Here is a 24,575-nt window from a genome sequence, read left to right as displayed (position 1 = left end):
CGCGCTGGGGCCCGGCCCTCCCCTCTCCTCTCCTCTCCTCCTCCCCGGCTCGGGGAGCGCCTCGGGCTGCTGTCGCAAGCGGCGCGGTGCTCCACGCGGAGCCGGCGATCTGTCAGCGCAGCCGACCGGGGTGCGGGGGGGAGCCGTCCGGCCCGCCGGGGCTCGAGTTACCGGTGACTGACAGCGTCTCCATGGCGAATAATTTGACTCCGACTATTGTCTGGCGCGGGCAGGCCCCGGGTCAGATAACCAGACCAATCAGGGCGCGGGCCGCCGCGCCTCATGCCCGCTTAGAATAATATTATTAAAAAAGCAGCGAGCGAGCGAGACGGGAGGGAGAGCGAGCGAGCGAGCGAGCTGGGAGCGGGCGGGCGGGCGCGGAGCATGCGGAGCGGCGCCCCGGGCGGCCCCCGGGTTTGGACCGAGCGCGCACCGGCGAGGCGCACGGACGGCGGGCGCGCGGGGCGGCGCGGGCCTCGCAGCCGGCGACACCTCCGACTCCGGTGACTCGGGGGCGCTGGGCGCGAGCCGGCGGCGGGCCCGGGGCCGGGGGGCCGGGGCGCCCCGCCCGCCGTCTCGGCCCGGACGGGCCCGGCGGGGAGCGCCCATGCCGGGCGGCGCGGCGCGGTGAGCGCGCGCGCGGGCGGCCGCGGCTGCCGCGGGCACCATGTCCATGCTGCCCACCTTCGGCTTCACGCAGGAGCAAGTGGCCTGCGTGTGCGAGGTGCTGCAGCAGGGCGGCAACATCGAGCGGCTGGGCCGGTTCCTGTGGTCGCTGCCCGCCTGCGAGCACCTCCACAAGAATGAGAGCGTGCTCAAGGCCAAGGCGGTGGTGGCCTTCCACCGCGGCAACTTCCGCGAGCTCTACAAGATCCTGGAGAGCCACCAGTTCTCCCCGCACAACCACGCCAAGCTGCAGCAGCTGTGGCTCAAGGCGCATTACATCGAGGCCGAGAAGCTGCGCGGCCGGCCGCTGGGCGCCGTGGGCAAGTACCGCGTGCGCCGCAAGTTCCCGCTGCCGCGCTCCATCTGGGACGGGGAGGAGACCAGCTACTGCTTCAAGGAGAAGAGCCGCAGCGTGCTGCGGGAGTGGTACGCGCACAACCCCTACCCGTCGCCCCGCGAGAAGCGCGAGCTGGCCGAGGCCACCGGCCTCACCACCACGCAAGTCAGCAACTGGTTCAAAAACCGGCGGCAGCGCGACCGGGCGGCAGAGGCCAAGGAAAGGTACGAGTAAGTAACGCCGCCGCGCCCGCACGCACACACACACACACACACACACACACACACACACACACACACACACACACACATCCTCCCCGAGGAAGGGGCACCCTGGACCCCGGCCTCCAGCACCGGTTCGACCCGGGAGAGAGCCTGGTCCGCCGACGAGGAAACCCGCGGGGCTCTGGGAAGGCCGGGGTTTGTCCGACGCGGGCACTGCGGTGGGAAAGGAAAGTTGTCAACTCGCGCGCGCCTGCCTGGGTCGCTGGTGCGCCAGCAGCAGCTAGTTTGGGGGCTGAAACCAGGTCGGGGGTGGGTAGGTGGGGATGGACCCGCTGCCCCGGAGACCCAGGGAAGGCACAGGGTCCTGGGTTGGCGCGACCTCCGAGGCTGAGAGGTGGGAGCAAGGGCGCTCGCTAGCTTGCCCAGGGTAGCGGAGCTGCAAGGGGTGCACAAAGTTACCAGCACTTCGTCCAGAACGCACCCTCAGCCCTACTCAGCGGGGGCTGAAAGGTGACTGGGGCTGGGGTGGGAGGTACAGGGCTTCGACCTGGACATCTCTGGTCTAGACCAGTTGTCGGCAACCTGCGGCTCTCGAGCCACATGTGGCTCTTTACGCTTTTAATTTGGCTCTTCTGTGTGCTGGGCGGCCGCTGCAGGAGTCAGGACTCTGCTCCTAGCCTCTGTCCGTGCGCCAGTGTGCGCCCTGTGTGGCTCTCAAAATTAATTTCAATCGTGGTTTTGGCGAGATTTGGCTCAGTTGAAAAAAAAAGGTTGCCGACCACTGGTCTAGACCACATGAAGGAACCCGGCCAGGGCATTTCTCTGTGGGATCATTTTAACCCGCATGGGAAGGCCCAGAGACCAAAGTTGTTGGGGAGAAGGGAGTTTCTGGGAAAAAGAAGAGAAGCACATGCCCCTTTTCTGCCCTGGCAGTTAGTTCCCTAAGACCTCCCCTCCTGTGACCCCTCTCCCAAGAACCGGCCCTTTTGGAACAGTTTAAGTTGTGGTTCTGGGGTGTCTTGACAGCAGCAGCAGTGAAGTGGATAGTTGCTTACCCTCGTAGAAAGCAGAACTTGTGAATTAGAATTTATGACCTAATATTAGGCCCCTGTGTTCAACAGTCAACAGCCTGGTGACCTGGGGGGGGGGCTCCCAAAGTGCAGGAGGGGATGGGAAATTGGGGGCAGTAAACAAAGCCAGCGTTTGCAAAAAGAGACAGCTGGGCCCACTTTTGGGAAGGTCCTTCCAGGTTTGAACCAGCAGAGTCAGGACCGGATGGGTAGAGCCTGGTCTCTGCAAGATGCAAGAAACTCCCTGGAATCCTGGTTGCTACTGATCTTGGTCTATTGACTGTGACACGAGCCAGGTCCAAGACAGGTTCCATTCAGGCAAACAGTGACAAAAGACTCCTAGCGAGCTTCTAGCCATCAGAGTGGCAGCAAAGAGATAATCTAGCCCAATTTTTAAGATGTGCCAGGCAGGGCAGGAAGGCCAGGCAGGGTGGTGCCAGAGTCCAGCTTCCACTTTCGGGATCCCCCTTGCTTCCAGGCTGTGAGGTTCCCAGGCCAGATGCTCAAGTTCCTCCATTTCTGATTTGTTGGGAAATTTTAACTCAAGCCTGGCCATCTACCCGACCCCTTCTTTCTCCTTTCACCCCTAATTTTTCCTCACTACCTCTAGAGAAAAGGGGAGTCGAAGCCTCAGAGCCTCACCAAGCTGGGAGACTCTCAAAGAAAGAGAGGACCCTGTGTCCCAGAATTTGCCCCCCCCTGCAATGTCCCCACTGCAAAGATGGACAAAGGGAGATTGAGGCCTTCTGTGACTCCCAATTTAAGTTTGGCCACAGATCTGAGGCGTCTCCCACTTTAACACCATTCACTTCTGCCCTGCAAATCCGGGTGTAAAACGCCCAGAGTGGTGTGAGAGATGAGGATATCTTCTCTTGCTGCCTGCCCCGTCTTTCTGAAGAAGGGACGTTCTGAGTTCTGTTTGGGAATAGTTGGGCACAGAACGCAGGCTGGGTCGTGGAACCACAAGAGAGGGACTAAGCGCTTGCAGAAGTGGGGACAGACTACGGATGCGGGCTTTGAGGGATGTCGAGCCCCGCAAGACCAGGGCCCGGGTCAGGCATAGAAAACGGTCCTCCGACGGGGTGTCCCCGAGGTAGGCACGCGGCAGCCTTGAATGGCCCAGAGCGCTGACCTAGCCACTTTACTCCCGGGCTTGCAGGGAGAACAGCGAGAACGCCAACGCCAACAGCCACAACCCGCTGGCCGCGTCCCTGAATGGCAGCAAGTCGGTGCTGGGCAGCTCGGAGGACGAGAAGACGCCGTCGGGGACGCCAGACCACTCGGCCTCCAGCCCCGCGCTGCTGCTCAGCCCGCCGCCGCCGCCCGGGCTGCCGCCGCTGCACAGTCTGGGCCACCCGCCGGGTCCGAGCGCTGTGCCCGTGGCGGTGCCCGGCGCGGGAGGCGCCGACCAACTGCACCACCACGGCCTGCAGGACTCCATCCTCAATCCCATGTCGGCCAACCTCGTGGACTTGGGCTCCTAGAGCCCGCAGGCCTCGCGCGCTGGACGCTGGGGAGGGCTCCCCCGTTCTCCGTCGGCCAGCCAGGTCCTCCTGGAGCCAGAACCCCTCGCTTGCAAGCAGACGCGCAGGCCCGGGGCTCGGAGGAACACGGGGTGACTGGGCCGGGATGGATCATGAGCAAGTTGCTTTCTGCAAGCGCCTGGAGACTTGGGGACCGGGTGTGGACTGGGGGGGGGGGGGTTTCAGTAAATTATGCAGCATCCTTACCCTCTTTCTCTCTCCCTTCTCACCCTCCCCTGCCCACTCCTTGCTCTCTCCCCCTCCTTTCCTTCCTTTTTCTCCTCCGGTCTTGCTCTCCCTCCACGGTTCTCTAGTTCTCTCCTTCTTCCTGGCTCCACATTCCTTTGCCAAGTTTCTAAGTCTTCGCGTCTTCAAAGGCCTCTTCCGTCTCACACCCTGCACCACTCCATCACTTGCCCCTTCCCCAGGCCAACTATCTGCCAGGAGGGAATGAAAAGACAGATCCTCCTCCCAAGAAAGACAGGCCCTTTGACCCCAGGTTTCTCCAGAGACCTCCCCTTGGGTCAGCAGGGGTTGTAACCCGAGTAAAAGATGGGGCTGCAGCTTGGGAGCCTCTAGAAGCCCCCCCCCCTTCTGCTTGCTCTTCACCCTCTCAGTGAGGTGGTCCCGAGGGATCAGCACCCCCTGCTCTCATCAGAGCGATCCCGCCCCCAGAGCCTCGGACTTGCCGCCTTCCCCTACTGCTCTCATGTGAATGTTGACTTCGAGAAATATTTCTGCTTTTATTTTATAATAAAATTAGAAACCATCCATCTCTATGTCCGAGTCAGTGATGAGTCTGCTAGCTACGAATGCTGATGTGTCCAGATCCCTCGGGGACTGGCACCTGGGCTGGACTCTTTCCAGGGGTCCCAAATCCTCCACATAGGGTCCTTGGCCACTCTGGGAGAAGAACTGAGAATTCTAAACTGTCCCCCACTGGGGTTAATATAGCCGGGTGTCATCTTACACGCCCATCTCTATCCCTTCTCCTCTAGGACCCTGTTGCAGAGGGGGGGGGGCAGTTTCTGGAGTCCTCATCCTATGACAGCCTTAGAACAGAGCTCAGCTCATTCTGCACACTAGTCATGTAGCACTGGGACGTGGTAGGGGCCATGTTGGGGCTCAAAGGCTGAGGGTTATATAAGGGTGTTGGGTTTTCTGAAAAGCAAACTCCTTAGACTCAGAGGCCAGTACCAGGCAGGACACACTGGCCAGACCACTGGCCCCAGGGGCAGCCGCTGAGCAGGGACCTGAGTTTGTTGGTAGGACAAGGTTCTCAGAGCTTGGCAGTTCTGTTGCTTTGATGTAGAGAAGAGTTGGGGAGGACAAGGGATGTCGTAGGAAACTTATAGGGCAGGGTTTTTTTGGAGGGCAACACCCACCTGGCAGTGCTCAGGGCTTACTTCTGATCTGTGTTCAGGGATCACTCCTGGCCATGCTATGAGGACTATATATGGAGCCAGGAATGTTCGACCCTGTGCAAGGCAAGCGCCTCACTCTGTACAGCCTCTCTGGTTCCTGGGCAAACTCCGAATGAGGCCAAGTACTGGGCCTGTGATTAAACCCAAAGCAGCCCCAGACCCCCAGCAAGTGGCATCTCAGCGGTGGAGGCAAACAGAAAGCACACAGGACTTCTCTTGTGGTAAGTGCAGGGCACAGTGGTTGGACTGAGACTCTCCTTCTGCACAGGAAGTGTCCGAACCACTCTTAACCCCTGACCTAAGGGGCTGAGGGCTGGTCCAATCATGGGTCTGGAGTGGAAGACAACCCACTCTGACACATTCTCTGGTCAAATCAGTGCCCCCTTGTCAGGGGCCTTTCTAAGTGCCCACATTCTGAGGGCAGCTGTGAAAGAAGTTCCCGAAGGAGGTGAGGAAGATCCCAGGGAAGAAGGCAGGGAGACAGAGTCCCTAAACTACTCCCAGACCCTCACCTTTAGCAGTGCCTGACCTGGCAGTGCCCCTCTGCTCTGAGAACACAGACTGTTTGGGAGTGTCTGGGGAGTTCATCTCAGCTGGTAGGGTGAGATGCTTCCCTGAGGCTCTTGAAGGATTTGAGCAAGGAGTGAACTCCTCACCTGATTCAACCAAGCATCACCTCAGGACTTAAGCTTACTATCAGAAAAGAGGGAGCAGAGCATCACCTGGAACCAGCATTATCCCTCCATACACTCATTTCTCAGACTCACACTCCCAAAACCAGTGCTCACGGAGCATAACCAGTGAAGATTCCATTTACACGGTTTAGATACTGGTACTGCAAATGACACCAAAAACGTTGCTTTCTCACATGCAGTGGCCTCCTGGGGAGACACATACTCTGTTCAATGTGTTCACACTCTGTAAACAACAGAGAAGCAAACACGCCTTCCTTTTGCCCATTTGTACAAAGATGGGTGAAGTGAAGCAAAGCATTCTGCAGGGGACAGACACTCCATGTCCATCTATAGCTGCCACTTCCACTTTACACACGCGCTCACGCACCACACACACACACACACACACACACACACACACACACACACGAATACATACTTGGCTTCTCCCCTGAAACAAGAGCACTCACTCCCATAGGGGTCCTCCCAACTGCCGGCCCAAGTCCAGCATGGAAATGCTATACACCCTGGACCTTGCAGCCAGCTAGCAGAGAGGCCTCCAGCTGGACAGGAGCACCTAGAGAAATACTGGCCTGAGCCTGAGAGGCAGTGGCCTGGCACCCTATCCCGGAGGTTCCCTCTCCAACTAGATCTAAGTGGAATATTTGGAGGCTCCACGTTCATCTCACTGGCCAGCAGGGGGCGGGCGACCTCTCCTGGACTTGACACCTTAAAGAAAATCTGCTCAGCACAGCCCAACACTTGCATCCTGTCTTTTTCCTCTTCCTTCCAAAACCAACCAGAAGCATGTCTCTGGAAAGGACGGAACCAAATGCAGAACTTTGGGAAACAAAGCCACTGCAGACATCTACACAAACCAGCCCAATTCCTTGCTCCCCTCTGAGAGCCGAGGGAGACTCTTGTGCCCAGAACAGAACAAGCCAACCAAACCCAAATTGTATAGGTGTAATGGTGAAATTAGAAACTCCTCATCAACTCCATAAAACAGGGTTCGCTATAGCCCATCACCCATCTTCATGCAGAGAGTGTTGATGTAGCAACGTGGAGGACAAGGGGCGATCTTTCTTCAGTCCTCACAACAGAAATCCAGGACCTAAGTGGTTTTTCCATCACATCCCTTATGAACCTGCACCTGGTGAACAAAGTTGAGTGGCCCATCAGTTGTCAGTTCTCTGGTCAGTTTCTTTCCAGCTCTGCACATGCTGTCCTTGGAGTCACCCTTGCCCCAAATCCCTACCTAGAAACCAGACCACACAGGAAGAGGTGAGTTAAATGGGGCAAGGGCGGGGATTAGGGAGACTTTGTATGAGAGTGCAGGGAACATCACTAAGGTACTCAGACCTGGTTTTGGACTTTGCTTGTTTGGTTTTGATTTGGGGGCCATAGTAGGCAGTGATCTGGGCTCACTCCTGGCAGGGATTAGAGATACAGGATGTTGAGGACTGAACTCAGGGTGCAACATGCAAGGCAAGCACCCTCCTCACTGTTCTATCTCAGAGCTGGTTTGTTTTGTTTTGTTTTCCCAATCCTTGTAGGAAAGACTATTTCTAGCTTTAGGGCTAGCAAGGACCAAGCAGATAAAGATGCTTGACACAGAACACAGGGAATTTGCACCCATCCCCATCAGAAAGCTGCCAAGGTTCCGTGTGTGTGTGTGTGTGTGTGTGTGTGTGTTGTGTGTGTGTGTGTGTTGACAAACAATTGGTGAAGAGCAAGAGAAAGGACCAAGCACCTAGCTCCAGCTTGCCCTGGGACTTACCTGCCAGGTAGGGGAAGACTTGGGCGAAACGCCCCTAGTGTGGGGATGTAGGGAGCAGAAGCACAGATGCGCGTTTTTGTCTCTGGAAAAGGCTGGAGTGCTGGTTTAAGTACTAGATAGGTGTGTGTGTGGGTAGACGCGGGTAGAACCAGCGGGCGCCAGGGGTGGATAAGCGGTGTGAGTAAAAGCCGAGGCTTTTGGCGCTGGAGAAGAACCCGCCTCTCCTCTCACACTTGCAGAATCCAGCCCAGCCCCAGCGCGAGATTGCCAGTCGCTGGGAGCCTTCGCTGCCGCCGTCGCTTAAGCCGGGGGGGACCGATGGACGATCTCCGTGCGCCCAGATCTGATGCTGAGCCTGGAAGACTTGGAGATGGAGTGTCTTGGTCAAAGCCCTGTACCACCCCGCGGAGTCGTGTGGAGTCTCTAAGCGGCTGAAGTCGGCGGCGTCAGTTTCTCCAGAGTATTCGGGCTGGACAGGGTGGAAAAGGCCCAAAATGATGAGGGTTTTTTTCCCTCTCTTGCCCCACAATTTCCCTTGCAGGGTGGATTCCCTCCCCCCCACACACACCTAGTGGAAGCCTGTTTCAAGCTCCAAGAAGTGGAGGGTTCGGGTCACAGCGTGCGAATGCCCCCTCTACAAGGCCCAACTGAATCCCCAGGTGCCCCAAAAGTCCAGCACAAACTCACCAGGGTTTCCACCCATCAAAGCTGTCCCGAGCCTGGGCTTCAGGATGGGCGACCCGGCTCCTTCCCCTTCCCTCAGACTTCCATTGCGCAGGGACCAAGAACGGAGCTTGCCCAAGGCAGCGCAAAGAACCCTAATTCTGTCATTCACGTAGATCCCCATCGAGATGCCACTGCTCCGGAACAGGGCACCGGAGCCCATCTTGCCCACCTGAGCCTGTGTCCGAGGTTCTGCGGGCTCAAAGGACGCTGCCTCAGTTTCCCTGTTGGGATCCAGCCCAGAGCTTGTGATACATCAAGCAGCTGCGGTGTCAGACTTTTTGTACTGGGAAACGAATCGCGCACCTGCCCTGAGAACCTGAGAACTAGACTGACTAGTGGTTTCTTTGTGGCCGTGAACTGGCGGGGCCGGGGTTCACTTTTTATTTTTGGGGTCACACCCGGCAGTGCTAAGGGATTATTCCTGGCTCCAGGCTCAGAAATTGCTCCTGGCAGGCACGGGGGACCATATGGGGCGCCGGGATTCGAACCGATGACCTCCTGCATGAAAGGCAAAATGCCTTACCTCCATGCTATCTCTCCGGCCCCCGGGGTTCACTTTTAAGGAGAAGACAGAAGGCCCGGCGGGCTGGCTGGGAGAAGCAGGACTAGGGTTGATTCCGGGTTAGGTGCTGAGCCTCTGAGCTGGACGCTGCCGCCTTTAGGACTTTTGCAAATACCCAGAGTCTATTTTGCTGGACCGGGTGTGGCCTCTTTCTCCTTCTTGCAGACAGAAGGATTCTATCACTTGCCCGGGGTGTGTGTGTGTGTGTGTGTGTGTGTGTGAGAGAGAGAGAGAGAGAGAGAGAGAGAGAGAGAGAGAGAGAGAGAGAGAGAGAGAGAGAGAGAGAGAAATAGAGAGAGAGAAATAGAGAGAAAGAAATAGAGAGAGAGAAATAGAGAGAGAGAAATAGAGAGAGAGAAATAGAGAGAAATAGAGAGAGAGAGAAATAGAGACACAAGTGCCAGTCTGTGCGCACTTCCTCCTACCCTGGCTCTTTACACACCTAGTTTAATTTTAAACACATCTGTTTAATTTTCACTGTGGTGGCACAAAGAACCTGTTATGTAGAAGAAGCCTAAAGCCGGAGAGTTTCCCAGATCCCTGCCGAGAGCTGGACTGCTCTTCAGTGCAGTCACCCTGAAGGCGGGTTTTGTCTGAGGAGAGGGAAACTGAACTCAACAAATGATACCCGCAGAGGCAAGGCAGAGGAAGGAGCACTGCCCCAGGAGGAGCTTCAGCAGGGTGGAACCGTTTCTTTACGCTGCTATCAGGCTCTTTAACTCTCTTCCTTGCTCACCCTCTCTTTTGAGACTTGAGCACCACCCACGAGCGCCACCAACCGGGCATCACCTACACATGGTTACTGCAGGATAAAGAGGAGAACTGGAACCCCAAGGTGTGCTCCAGAAGATGAAGCAAGTGGACATGGGGACACTGATGTCCGCCGGGGGGAACCCTCTTCTAGGTCTCTTTCACCTTTTCTTTCAGCCCTAGTGAAGGCTCTAGGTTTGAGAGCAATTATTTTAAATGCCTATTCACATATTTATTCCTTCAGCCTCTTTTAATTTCCTTCTTCTTTTCTTTGGGGACATTGTTTTTTTTTTTATAGAAGGCACACCCATTGATGCTAATGGTTCTGAGCTCAGAAATCACTCCTGGCAGCCTAGGGTGGAGGGCAACTGTGATTTCAGGGATCCAGCCCTGTTAGCTGTGCTCAAAGCAAATACTCTACCCACTGTGCTATTACTCCAGCTCCCAGTGAGAGATTATTTTTATTTATTTTTGTTTTGTTTTCTTTGGGGGGGGGCACACCCAGAGGGGCTTAGGGGTTACTCCTGGCTCTGCTCTCAAAAATCACTCCTGGTAGACTGGGAACAATATGGGATGCCGAGGATCAAACCTAGGTCTGTCCTGGGTTGGCCTTGTACAAGACAAATGCCCTACTTTGTGCAAACCAGCCCCCCTGAGAGATTATTTTATAGCAGAAGATTCTCACTGCTGGGTATCAGTCTTTGCCAGACCTGATACCCAGAACTGGCCCAGGCTAGCGCTCACTGCAGAGTCCCCAATGCCTCAACCTTCACGCCCTTCTCTGTGGCACCAACTGACTAGAGCATCTGTTCACTTCCAGCTCTAGTAATGTGCAGCCCACAGAACTCAACACCCAAAATCTGCTCATAGGAGACCCATGCCCCACCCCACCCCCCCAGAGCTGCACAGTTCCTCCATAACACCAACTGTAACCAACACAAACATCTAGGGCATGGAACTACTCCTCTGTCCTGGGTAGAACTGAACTCAATAAGGAAATCCAGGGTCCAGGATCGAGAATGTAAGCACTTACTAGTCAGGCTCTATTAAGGAAGCCACTAGGAAGTGTAGGTTTGGCCTGCCTCCATTTCCCTCCCCTGGAAAGAGCTGAAAGCCCTGGGGGGGGGGGGTGGGAACTAGAAGCATGAAAGGTCACTGAAAGCAAAATAGTTAAGATATTCTTAGTACTGGTGGAGACTGCCCTGGGAAAGTTTCTCTCTCTTCCTGGGTGTAATTTTGACAGTTACCGAGTATCAGCAACAAAGTGATTCTTATTTCTAATTGAAGGGGGTGAGGCTTGGATTCAGTGCTCTGAGTGAGCCCCTAGAGTGGAATCCTGTGGTGTCGCTTTCCTACAGTCTACCATTGAAGAGACAAAGCAGCCCAAAGTGAAGATTGTTGTGGGAGGGGTAGAAGCCAAAGGTCTGGATGCTGCTACTGAAAGACTGAGAGGTAAAGGAACAGATGAGAGCAGCCAATCACTGAATACAGGGGTCTGGGCCTCAGATAGCTCAGAGGCTTAAGCGTCTAAGGCCAGGAGCTCCAGCACTGCTGGCACATCTTCCAGCCTGGAAGGGCTCTTGAAGATCACCCAGTGGCTTAGAAATGGCCGAGGACGGGGCCGGGTAGGTGGCGCTGGAGGTAAGGTGTCTGCCTTGCAAGCGCTAGCCAAGGAAGGACCGCGGTTCGATCCCCCGGCGTCCCATATGGTCCCCCCAAGCCAGGGGCGATTTCTGAGCACATAGCCAGGAGTAACCCCTGAGCGTCAAACGGGTGTGGCCCAAAAACCAAAAAAAAAAAAAAAAAAAAAAGAAATGGCCGAGGACAAGTGAAATCCAGGGCTTAACCCCTGTGAAGATCATGCCCCTCCAATGGTTCATGGAGGGGGGATTAAATCAAAACAGTGTTGAAAAGCATTGAGTCTGAATTCATAGGCAGTTGGACTTGGGGACCTACTAGCTTCTTTTTTGTCCTGTTCATATTTTCGTATTTTATTTTTTTTTTCTTTTTTTTTTTTTGGTTTTTCGGTCACACCGGGCAGTGCTCAGGGGTTACTCCTGGCTCCATGCTCAGAAATCGCTCCTGTTAGGCTCGGGGGACCATATGGGATGCTGGGATTTGAACCACCGTCCTTCTGCATGTAAGGCAAATGCCTTACCGCTATGCTATCTCTCCAGCCCCTCGTATTTTATTTTTATTTTTTTATTTTATATAATATCTTTATTTAAGCACCATGATTACAAACATGTTTGTAGTTGGGTTTGTTATAAAAAAAAAAAAAAAGAGAACACCCCCCCCCCCTTGTAAGGCATCTTAGTGACTAGCAGAGAAGTTGATTAATCTAGCACAGTGTTACAAGCAAGTTTCAGCATAGTTGCAAGATTAATGAGTTGGGTTTGTTTTTGTTTTTGTTTTGCTTAAAATAAAACCAAAACATCAGGAAAAAAACACCCCCCCTTCACCAATGCAATCTTCCCACCACCAATGCCCTCCATCTTTCCCCTGCCCTACAAGCTTCTTTACTGATGTTTTACATTTCTCTGATATTACTTAGGACTGAAGAGATAGTACCGAAAGTAAAAAACTTAGTATACAGTCAACACCAATTTGATCTCTGGCATCCCTATGGTCCCCTGAGTCCTAGGAGCAATCCTTGAGCACAGAGCCAGAAGTTATCATCGAACATAACCAGGTATGCCCTCCAAAAAAAAGGTAGTGATCCACTGACAGGAGTGAGCCCAAAGAATTGTGAGGTATGGAAAGAAAGAAAGAAAGAAAGAAAGAAAGAAAGAAAGAAAGAAAGAAAGAAAGAAAGAAAGAAAGAAAGAAAGAAAGAAAGAAAGAAAGAAAGAAAGAAAGAAAGAAAGAAAGAAAGAAAGAAAGAAAGAAAGAAAGAAAGAAAGAAAGAGAAGAAAGAAGAAAGAAAGAAAGAAAGAAAGAAAGAGAAGAGAAGAAAGAAAGAAAGAAAGAAAGAAAGAAAGAAAGAAAGAAAGAAAGAAAGAAAGAAAGAGAGAGAGAGAGAAGAAAGAAAGAAAGAAAGAAAGAAAGAAAGAAAGAAAGAAAGAAAGAAAGAAAGAAAGAAAGAAAGAAAGAAAGAAAGAAAGAAAGAAAGAAAGAAAGAGAGAGAAGAAAGAAAGAGAGAGAAGAAAGAAAGAAAGAAAGAAAGAAAGAAAGAAAGAAAGAAAGAAAGAAAGAAAGAGAAAAGAAAGAAAAAGAAAGAACGATAGAAAGAAAGGAAGAAAGAAGAAAGAAAGAAAGAAAGAAAGAAAGAAAGAAAGAAAGAAAGAAAGAGAAGGAAGAAGGAAGGAAGGAAGAAAGAAAGAAAGAAAGAAAGAAAGAAAGAAAGAAAGAAAGAAAGAAAGAAAGAAAGAAAGAAAGAAAGAAAGAAAGAAAGAAAGAAAGAAAGAAAGAAAGAAAGAAAGAAAGAAAGAAAGAAAAGAAAGAAGAAAGGTTAGTGAGAATGTGGAGAAATTTGAACCCTTGTACAGTACCCATGAGATTATAAAGCTGCTGGAAAATGTTTAGCAGTTTCTAAAAATATCAACATGGAATTACCATATGACCTAATAATTCCATTCTTAGGTATATAATTGAAAGCATTGAAAGTAGAAAAACAGATACTCAGAAGCCAACATTCATGGCAGCATTACTCATAATAGGCCAAAGGTGGACTCAACCCAATTGTCCATCAATATGAATAAATAAAATAAATACGTTATAAATGCACAATCTAATATTTATAGAAGAAATCTAAAGAAAAATGAATAAACTAAAGTCCATACCACAACATTAATAAGTATATGTTAATGAAATATGCCAGACACAAAAGGATGGTTTAATTTTTTTCTGATTTTGCTTCTGGTCCATGCCTGGATTTGAGCTCCGGGATGAACTGGAGTTAGCTATATGCAGGGCAAGTACTTTAACCCCTGTGCCATCTCTCTGATCCCCAGAAAGGCAAATTTTTACAAATATTAAATATGATAAAAAAAATTACTAAGTGACAGAGATAAGAAAGATTTCCCCCAGTTTCAATCTTTCCAAATGAAATTTCTGAAGCTGAACATTACAATAATTAAATGAAAACCTCACTAAAGAGAATGTAGCCATAGTTTTTATTATCTGAGGAAAGAATCTGCAAACTTGAAGAACCCTCAGTGCAATGATCTTATCTGTCGAAGAGGAAAGAACAAAGCCTATGATCTAACCTATGGTCAGGAGACCATAATAAACACGCTGCAAAGAGAAGGGGTGGGGGAAGGAGCAAAATAATGTTAAAAGTACAGGCTGGGGCCGGGCGCGGTGGCGCTAAAGGTAAGGTGCCTGCCTTGCCTGCGCTAGCCTTGGACGGACCGCGGTTCGATCCCCCGGTGTCCCATATGGTCCCCCAAGCCAGGAGCAACTTCTGAGCACATAGCCAGGAGTAACCCCTGAGCATTACCGGGTGTGGCCCAAAAACCAAAAAAAAAAAAAAAGTACAGGCTGCTGGGCCCGGAGAGATAGCACAACGGTGTTTGCCTTGCAAGCAGCCGATCCAGGACCAAAAGTGGTTGGTTCAAATCCCAGTGTCCCATATGGTCCCTTGTGCCTGCCAGGAGCTATTTCTGAACAGACAGCCAGGAGTAACCCCTGAGCACCGCTGGGTGTGGTCCAAAAAAAAAAAGTACAGGCTGGTGCCATCGTCCAGTAGGTGGGCTGTTTGCCTTGGATGCTGCTGATCCAGATTCCCTCTCCAGCACCCTCTATGGTCCCTTGAGCCCACCAGGAGCTTTCCCTGTCAGAAGCCCTGATCTCCACTGAATGTGACCCCAAAACTATACCAAAATACAAAAAGCTATTAGAATAAATAGTATCTCAGAACATTTCAAACTGATGGGAATTAAAAAAAAAAACTACAAGACACTAAGATTGAATCCTACTGAAAACTATGGAGTCTGGGTAGTAATTCTGTATCACTGTTGGTTCATCTTTCATAGCAATTGTACTATCTGGTGGTACAGTTAAGTTTTAAAAACTAAATTTGTTTTTAAAAGACACTGGCTATGAAAAACAGTGTAGAGATTTCTCAGTAAACTAAGCACTGAGCTGCCATAAAACCTAGTGATTCCACTTCTGGGGATCTACCGTCATGGTACAAAAATTCACTCAAAAGGGCATCAGTACACTATTATTCATTGCAGTGGCATTGAGCAGGGCAGGGTGCTAATACTGGGAGGGGGCTCTGCAGGTATGGAAGCGGGAGGCTTGAGGAGTTCCCTCACTTCTCTTAATTTTGCTGTGAACTTAGAACTGCTCAAAAATCAGAAAAGCCCTTAAATTTTTAAAGCAAGATGAAAAAAGAAATAAGGAAAGAGACATTGGGGCCAGAGAGATAGCACAGCGGCGTTTGCCTTGCAAGCAGCTGATCCAGGACCTAAGATGGTTGGTTCGAATCCCGATGTCCCATATGGTCCCCCGTGCCTGCCAGGAGCTATTTCCGAGCAGATAGCCAGGAGTATCCCCTGAGCACTGCCGGATGTGGCCCAAAATCCAAAAAGAAAAAAAAAAAGAAGAAGAAGAAGAAAAAGAAAGGAAAAGAGACATCCAGGCAAAGGGAATTTGCTCACTGACAATATCTTAAGGACTATACGAAGAGTCTGCTTTGCAGCAGCTATTTTATTATTATTAGTAGTATTTTATTGTTGTTATTATTATTATTAAAATATTTATTTAAGCACCATGATTACAAACATGTTTGTAGTTGGGTTTTAGTCATAAAGAAAAAACCACCACTTCACCAGTGCAACCTTCCCACAACCAATGCCCCCCATCTTTCTCCCCACCCCCTGCCTGTATTCAAGACAGGCATTCTATTTCTCTCACTCACTACTATTATGATGATAGGATGTTGGTGTAGTTATTTCTCTAACTGTGCTCACCAATCTTTGTGGTAAGCTTCATATCATGGACTGGTCCTTCCAAACCTCATCTCTATTGTCTCTGAATATGATTACCATATTGTCTTTTATTTTTTCTTAAATCTCACAGAAGAGTGAAACTATTCTTTGTCTTCTTCCTCTGACTCATTTCTCTTAGCATAGTAGTTTCCATGTCCATTAATGTATAAGAAAGTTTCATGACTTCATTTTTCCTGATGGCTGCATAGTATTCCATTGTGCATATGTGCCACAGTTTCTTTAGCCACTCATCTGTTGTTTCTAGATCCTGGCTATTGTAAATAGAGCTTCCATGAGCATAAGCATGCAGAGGGCATTCTTGTATTGTGTTTTTGTGTCCCTAGGATATATCCCTAGGAGTGGTATAGATGGGTCATATGGGAGTTTTATTTCCAGTTTTTTGAGGACTCTCCATGTTGTTTTCCATAAAGGCTGGACTTTATGAGAGTTCCTTTCTCCCCACATCCCCACCAGCACTGATTGTTCTTGTTCTTTGTGATGTGTGCCAGTCTCTGTGGTGTGAGATGGTACATCATTGTTGTTTTGATTTGCATATCCCTGATGATTAGTGATGTGGAGCATTTTTTTTTTTTTTTTTGGTTTTTGGGCTACACCCTGTGACGCTCAGGGGTTACTCCTGGCTATGCGCTCAGAAGTTACTCCTGGCAACATATGGGGACCATATGGGACGCCGGGGGATCGAACCGCGGTCCGTCCTAGGCTAGCGCAGGCAAGGCAGGCACCTTACCTCCAGCGCCACCGCCCGGCCCCTATTGCCATTTTTTTTTTTGATGTGGAGCATTTTTAATGTGTGTTTTGACCATCTGTATTTATTCTTTGAGGAAGTGTCTATTCATTTCTTCTCCCCATTTTTTAATGGGGTTAGATTTTTTTTTGTTTGTTAGAAATTAAGTTTCTAATTTAAATTTTTTGTTGTTAGATGTTTTGTTGTTTGTTGTTGTTGTTGTTAAATTCTGTCAGTACTTTGTATATCTTAGGTGTTAGCTCCTTATCTTATGGGTATTGAGTGAATAGTTTCTCCCATTCTGTGGGTGGCCTTTGTATCCTAGTCACTATTTCCTTCAAGGTGCAGAAGCTTCTCAGTTTAATGTAGTCCCATTTGTTTATCTCTGCTTCCATTGGTCTGTAGAGTGCTGTTTCCTCCTCGAAGATGCCTTTAGTCTCAATGTCATGAAGTGTTTTAGCTGCATATTCATTATATACCTGTGGTTCCAGTTCTGATATCAAGGTCTTTAATCCATTTGGATTTGACCTTTGTGCCTGGTAGATGGAGGTCTGAGTTCACTTTTTTGCATGTGGCTGACCAGTTGACTCAACACCACTTGTTGAAGAAGATTTCCTTGCTTCATTTTGCATTCTTTCTTAAAAATTTATTTATTGATTGGTTGGTTGGTTGGTTGGTTGGTTGTTGGGCCACACCCAGCAGTGCTCAGGGGTTACTCCTCCATCTGCACTCAGAAATCACCCCTGGCAGGCTAGAGGACCATATGGGATGCTGGGAATTGAACCAGGTCCCTCCTGCGTCAGCCACATGCAAGGCAAATGCCCTACTGCTGTGTCATATCTCCAGCCTCTCCATTTTGCATTTCTTGCTCCTTTATCAAAGATTAATTATTTGTATGTCTGGGGAACATTTTCTGAATACTTGAATCATTGATCTGAGGTTCTGTTTTTATTAATATAGAAAAGTAGCAAAATTAACATGCAAAAGTCAATGGCTTTTTTATACATAAATAATGATAGAAAAAAAAGTGACCTTAAAAACCAACCCCATTCACAATAGTGCCATAGAAACTCAAATACATTGAAGTCAACTTAACTAAAAAAGTTAAGGACCTATACAAGGAAAACTACAAAACACTGCTTTAAGAAATAAAAGAAGACACAAGAAAATAGATACACATAATCTGTTCATGGATTGGGAGAATTACATCATTAAAATGGAAATACTCCCCAAAGCATTGTACAGATTTAATTCCATTTCTCTAAGGATACCCATGACATTCTTCAAAGAAGTGGATCAAACACTCCTAAAATATATTTGAAATACTAAAACACCCCCCCCCCAAAAAAAAGCTAAGCCCTTAGAAAAAAGAAGATGGGAGACATCATTTTCCCAAACTTTAAATTGTACTACAAAACAATAATCATTAAAACAGGATGGTATTATAGCAGCTATTCTTACAGAACCATGACTCTGAACCACCAACTACCATTCACTCCAACTCACTATGAAAAAAATCATGTTTTCTTCCTCCTCTAATTTGAATCCCTTTCATTTTGGTTACTAACAAACCTCAATCATGTAAATCAGTCTAGAGTTGTTTTCAAAAAGCAACTACGGGCTGCTAGAGTGATAGTTGAGGGCTTCAATTATGTGTCTGACAGTCAAGTAGCTGACTCTGGCTTTATTAAGGACAGCATTTGGTCCCCTAATCATTGCCAAGTCCAATGTTTCGGGATCTGAGCTCTGCAAGGGTGGTCTGAAGGAATTCTGAGAACTTTAGGGCCTGAGCTATCCCCCCATCCTCAAGCCCTTGCAGTCAAACTCCAGGTTCTAGATTAGTTTAGAATCTCCAGGAGAGGGGCTGGTGAGGTGGCGCTAGAGGTAAGGTGCCTGCCTTGCAAACGCTAGCCAAGGAAGGACTGCGGTTCTATCCCCCGGCGTCCCATATGGTCCCCCCAAGCCAGGGGCAATTTCTGAGCACTTAGCCAGGAGTAACCCCTGAGCATCAAACAGGTGTGGTCCAAAAACAAAAACAAAACAAACAAAAAAAGAATCTCCAGGAGAGGCATTGGGCCTCCTGAGCACTGCTTAGAGAAACCTTTCTCCCTGCTCCCCCGAAAAAATAATGAGGCTTTATAATGTAGCTTTTCTGGCATGAGTGGCACTGCAAGCTCAATGTCTGGTACCACTTCACATCATCAACTACCCGCCAGCCAAGGTGTGCCACCCCAGCACATTGTGATCAAGTGTGCAACTCCCAGTGAACCCAACAATCAATTGTGCCACCAAGGGCAGCCTTGGAGGTCCTGAGTCACTCATATCAGACTCTTCTCAACACCTGTCACATTTTTCCCTGAGGGACCCTCTGGTCTCCACTTTGTGCTCAGTAGTTATATAATTTGGGTCAGAAGAATTCCACTGCCATGTTCATGAGAAGGGTCTGAATATCTTATGACAGTCACTATCATTCCACCACTGTCACTGAATAGTTGCAAGGAAGCTCTGGCTGAAGCCAACATCAAATTTTGCACACAGTTCTGATCTACGTTTGTTGATTTGTAAAGAATTGCAAAGTATATATGCCTATGACCAGAAAAGGATGAAAATGGTTGGGAGTTATCAAGAGTCAGAAGGCAGAAAGAAACTCTTTTTCACTGCTGGTGGGAATGCCGTCTAGTCCAACCTTTATGGAAAGAGATATGGAGACTCCTCCAAAAAACTGGAAATTGAGCTCCCATACGAACCAGCTATACCACCCCTAGGGATATACCCTAGGGAAAATAAAAATACAATACAAAAATCCCTTCCTCACACCTATATTCATTGCAGCACTATTAACAATAGCCAGACTCTGGAAACAACCAAGATACCCTTCAACAGATGAATGGCTAAAGAAACTATGGTACATATACACAATGGAATACTATGCAGCCATCAGGAGAGATAAAGTCATGAAATTTTCTTATACATGGATGTACATGGAACCTATTATGTTGAGTGAAATAAGTCAGAGGGAGAGAGATAGATGCAGAATCGTCTCTCTCATCTATGGATTTTAAGAAAAATAAAAGACATTTTTACAATAATTCCCAGAGACAAAAGAGAAGAGGGTTGGAAGGTCCAGTTCACAACACCAAAAAGTTCACCAAAAATAGTAATGAGTACAGTTAGAGAAATAACTACACTGATAACTATCATAACAATGTGAATGAATGAATGAATGAATGAATGAATGAATGAGGGAAGTAGAAAGCCTGTCTTGAGTACAGGTGGGGGTACACGCCATATACAAGATCATATGTAAAGTTTATAATAACTTATCCTTCACCTTAGCAGGATTTTATACCTTTGTCCTCCTCCTGTCCCCCACACCTGCCCCATCCTTTCTTTGGTTTTCTTGTTTCTTCTTTCAATGTTGTACTTCTAGCAGGGCTGGAAGAGGTCACGGCAACAAAACTAACTGACCCAGCTGTTGTCGATAACCAATGGTTCAGAGTTCAAAATGAGGACTGTCTGGGGCCGGACCAATAGCACAGCTGGTAGGGTGCCTTCAACATGGCCTATCAGGCATCCTTATAGTTCCCCTAGCCTCCACGGAGTGATTGCTGAGAGCAGAGCAAGAGATCATCCCTGAGCACAGCTGGGCATGGCCCACAATCAACAAACATAAGAAACGGGAACTGGACCTGAGCATTTTCTCCTTTATTGTTAATAGTTGTGTGTGTGTTTCATTTTATTTGTGTGTTTTTTTAATCACACCCATCAGTGCTCTGGAGATACTCCCAGCTCTGAACTCAGGAGTCCCAGTGGTGCTTTGGGGAACATCTGGTATCAGGAGCTGACCCAGTGCTTTCTGCACTCAAAGCCTGTGCTCAGTCCATTGAGATGCCTTTGTAGTCTTCAGAAAATTAACCTGATGTGTTTTTATTGTTGCTGTTCTTGCACCACACCCTCTGAGTGACTACTCTGAGTGACTACTACTGGCTGTTCCAGTCTTTGTGCTGGCAGGAGGCTCAGGCCATGCTCCAGAGCTATGTGGTACTAAGGATTGAACTTTAGATCTCCCACTCAGCCTATTGTGCTTTCTCCTTACCCCTTGCAATTTTTTTTAATTTTGTTTTATTTTTAATTATGAGAACAAAGATGCAAAGAAAGAGAACAAGGTAAAGTTACAGTGGAAGGACAATCACCCATAACATAGTTCTCAGAAGAAGTCCCCTTGCTGTTAACTTTGAACTTTCAGCCAAAGAACATTAAGATAAATAAAACAAAATCCATGTACAATTACTTTGTCCCTCAAGTCTCCAGATTGTAACACATTATAATATTTCTTAACAGCACACAAGGCAATCTAAAGCCATAAAACTTACGAAACTCCTTAAACATTAGAGGCATAGTATTTTTTACATTTCCATGTACATGCATATTAGCTTAAGTTAACCTCAAGTTTTAAGTGGGTTTTTTTTAAGGATTAGAGTCAAAGGAGCACAGTAAAAACGGTGTTAGAGTGGCAATTGTTGTTTGCATAGGCCCACCAAAATATGAGAGGCATGGAAAGAAATAACCTTGGCCTAAATACAAAGAGACCCTACCCCTGAAGTTTCCTGGCATAAGACCAACTCTAGGCTCCAGGCAAGTTAGATCGTCCAATCCACGACATTGTCCATAGTGCCAACACGCTTTTCACACAGTCTCTGTTGTTGGTATCATGTTTCTGTATTAAAGATTCTGGAATCTGCATATCCTACATTGAAGTCAGGATGTGGAGCGTCCTCTCGTTTCACCTCACCATTAAAGGGCAAAGTAGGAAGCCATGTCCTGTAAGCAGGTCATTGTTGTTAAGTCTTCTCAGTGTTAAGGGAAGTCTCTTTTGAGCAGGTCGATGTCTGAGCAGTGGTAGGGTCTTCCGTGGTAGAGGATTGCTTCCAGGTGATGTTATAGACAAACCTGATGTTTTGTGGATGGCTTCCCTGGTTCAGGGGTGAATGGAAAATGCCCTTTCTTCTGAGGCCTGTGCCAGGTCATAATGTCAATGTTCAGGGTGTAAGGCCCCTTTCCCCTTGCAATTTTTTAAATTGATTTTGGGATGGGTAGCTACATCCAGCAGCATTCAGGGACTACAGCTGGCTCTGCGCTCAGAAATTGCTTCTGGCAGGCTCCAGGGACCATATGAGATGCCAGGGATAAAACCCGGGTCTGTTCCAGGTTGGCCATGTGCAAGGCAAACTCCCTACCGCTATGCTATCACTCCAGCCCCCTCAAATTGATTTTGGTTTTGGAACCACATGCATCTGGGCTCAGAGGCTATTTCTGGCTCTGCCTCAGGAGTGAGCCCTGGAGGTGCTTGTGGGACCATATGGGGTGCCAGGGATCTAACCAGAGTCAGCAGGATTCAAAATGTTACATCTACCTCTACTATATCTCCACCCCCCATTGTATTTATTTAAAAGAAAATATGTCTTTCTTTCCTTTTCTTACATAAATCTTGCACATAAGAGTCAAGATGAACTGTCATCATTTTTAGTGCAATTAGTTTTTTTAAACTTCCTAAACTTTGCTGGGAGGCTTGGAGACTTTCCTAGTGATACTCGGCCAACTGCAACTTCATTTCAATGCTCTGACTGAAGGGTGAGATGCTTCTCAGTCCCGAAGTGCGGGGGATTCCCCAGACTTCCTAGCAGTGCTTGGGGACCTCTGAGGATACACACAGCAATTCTCTGGCAGCCATGAGGTGCTGGAGGATTAGCCTAGATCAGTCACATGCTCTGTAAGTTGTGTCTAAGGCTTTTGTGGCACATCAGGGGATGTTGGCTGTAACGTTCTTAGCCCAGGGTTGGCTCCTGAGTGTTCTAAAGGCAGGGATAGATAGTTGGCTCGTGGAGGCAGGAACAACTCCTAAGGCTTTTGTGGCACATCAGGGGATGTTGGCTGTAACATTCTTAGCCCAGGGTTGGCTCCTGAGTGTTCTAAAGGCAGGGATAGATATTTGGCTCCTGGAGGCAGAAACAACTCCTAAGTCGAGCAGTTTGAGTGAGAATAAATAACTGGGATTTGATCTACTTCTCTGTTTCTCTGCCAGCAAATTTTATACTTTTTTTTTGCACAGTTTTCTGGAGATTAAAGAAGATGATGGTTTTCAGGATATGTATTTATACCATCAGAGATACAGGTTATGTTCCTAAGCTAGGCCTGCTGACTTACATAAATTATAAACGTCAAGCAAAATGAGTAGACAGGATTCGGTTTTATTGAATTGTCATTACAAGTGGAAAAAGTACTGACCTAATGCATGGGGAAATGATAATATGACAACCTGTTAAGAGCTACTAAAATTAAACTGTCCATGTATATACAAATATAAATGATGTAACAAGGTGAAAATTACAGTGATCAGTTTACAACAATGAATTAACATTGCCATTTTCCAGTTTGTTTGATTAAGCAGGCACATTTACTCATAAATCCACAACATTTCTACAATTTTATTTGGACAAAGTGCTACTGGAAATCAGCCAGGTTTTTTAACTGAAATGTGACGGGTAGATGATTAGCTCTCTCAGCATTGCTGCAGAGGAAGATAAAGACCTCAGGCTTCAACAGAGGCAATGGATCTAGGTAAGTGAGCAGTGAAGTAATTCTGCTGCACTCTGTGGACCTGGGAGAGGTTTAGAGCCTTACCTCATGGCAGTATCTCTTGGAAAGGGGCTCTGAGAGTTCATTTAACCAACACTGAGAATTTTCTACAACCAGACACTGTCTGGCTCTGGGGATGCCACAGGCAATGAACTGGCCCAATGTTCAAGGTGCTAATGAACTAGAGGCATATTTGTCCTTAAAAAAAAGATAAAGAAATAAATAAAAAGCACCTGCTTTTGTCATCTTGAGTAATTGGAGTACTTAAACCAAATTGATAGACTCAAGATTCAAACCCTGGGTGCTCTGGTTAAGGAAACTCTCGGATGTTGGGTGAGTATTAAATCAGCCCAGCTACTGTTTGCTGGGTGGGTGTTAAATTGGCTTGGTTAGTGAATGGAAGATTAAGACTCTTCTCAACTTTCATAAGAAAAGGGGTCTGACTTACCCAACTTGCTTCCTAGTTATCCCTTTAAAGTTCTAGTCTAACACTGGCAAGTCATGAGCATCCAGAATATGGTGCTAAGTTCTGCCTAACATGCTGTGTGTGTCCAAATGGAGCTTGATGCTGGGAACTAGACACTAAAATCCTGCAGGAAGAATCCCCCAAAGGCAATAAATAGAAATTTGATTATAGGCATAAAAAAGAGAGTAATATTAATTAAAGATACATTTAGTTGGTTTATTAGGTGATTTGACATTTTTCTTTAACAAGAGCTATTATTTATTTATTTTAATTTTCCACTTATTATTAGATTTTGGGAACTGTCTCTTTAATCTGGGAAAGCTCCAGGCTCACTTGTGTGCTGGAGCAAGGCCCATTATGTTGCTGTTTCAAACTTCTCATCTATCCTTTAGCCAACAAGGAAATGGATAGAAAAGGGGGATGTAGAGCATTCCTTCATGTATGTCACGAGAAATTAAGCTCTCTACCTGTAGCTATTAAAGCAGGAAGGTTTGCATATCCATTCAAGACCACCTCGACACTTTAAAATCTCACCTGGGTGGGGGAATCTGGTATTTATTTTCGATTGACTATTCCCTCTTTGCTACAGTTGGAGAAGTATGCATTACCTATTTTCTCTTTTCCTTTTAACTTCAAAAGAAAGATCTTTTTTTTATAATGAACTACATTTCCATTAGGGTGTAATCATTAGCTTGAGTACTTACAAGGGGTGTACTTGAGTACTACAATAGGTGGGGAATAGTACTTTTCCTGGCCAGCGCTCCAGAGTTTTGCTATCAAGCCAAATGACTCCCTGTTGGTCCAGAAGGAAGCAAGCTAGCTCAGAGGGAGGATTTGGAGACTAGACTGCACACTCATTCCTCGTCCTCTAGAGGGCGGTCTCTCCCCCAACTTTCCTTCCATCTCTGCCTGGTTCGGAGAAGTCCCAGTCGGGTTCCATCTCTATCTTCACCTGCGGCACCAGGCACCCTGGGCTCTGCGAGTAGTCGAAAGTTCTTGAAGCTGGACAGGAAAATTTGAAGTGCAAAGTGATGCTGCATGGGAAAAGGGAAAGAA

General features: G+C 47.9%; 2 protein-coding genes across 2 annotated transcripts in view; one reads left to right on the top strand and one right to left on the bottom strand.

Annotated features, from left to right (window-relative positions):
* The first annotated feature begins 667 nt into the window (after positions 1-667).
* Positions 668-3,781, top strand: SIX2 (SIX homeobox 2). The gene is made up of 2 exons (XM_049784370.1): positions 668-1,227; positions 3,457-3,781. Exons 1-2 carry the CDS (start codon positions 668-670, stop codon positions 3,779-3,781), a joined length of 885 nt encoding a protein of 294 aa, XP_049640327.1.
* An 18,868-nt stretch (positions 3,782-22,649) lies between these two features.
* Positions 22,650-24,575, bottom strand: part of SLC4A5 (solute carrier family 4 member 5) — a 55,710-nt gene continuing 53,784 nt past the window's right edge. The window contains 1 exon segment of the mRNA XM_049784389.1: positions 22,650-24,553. The gene's annotated coding sequence lies outside the window, so the exon portion shown is untranslated.

This window comes from Suncus etruscus, chromosome 12 (assembly GCF_024139225.1).
Source record: "Suncus etruscus isolate mSunEtr1 chromosome 12, mSunEtr1.pri.cur, whole genome shotgun sequence".
In the NCBI taxonomy this organism is placed as follows: Eukaryota; Metazoa; Chordata; class Mammalia; order Eulipotyphla; family Soricidae; genus Suncus; species Suncus etruscus.
The sequence above is the reverse complement of the archived record's forward strand: the minus strand, read 5'-3'. Positions and strand labels throughout refer to the sequence as shown.

Coding starts and splice junctions, on each gene's coding strand:
- SIX2 (XM_049784370.1), top strand. CDS start 668: ATGTCCATGCTGCCCACCTTCGGCTTCACGCAGGAGCAAGTGGCCTGC. Junction 1,228..3,456: donor GCGGCAGAGGCCAAGGAAAG/GTACGAGTAAGT, acceptor CCGGGCTTGCAG/GGAGAACAGCGAGAACGCCA.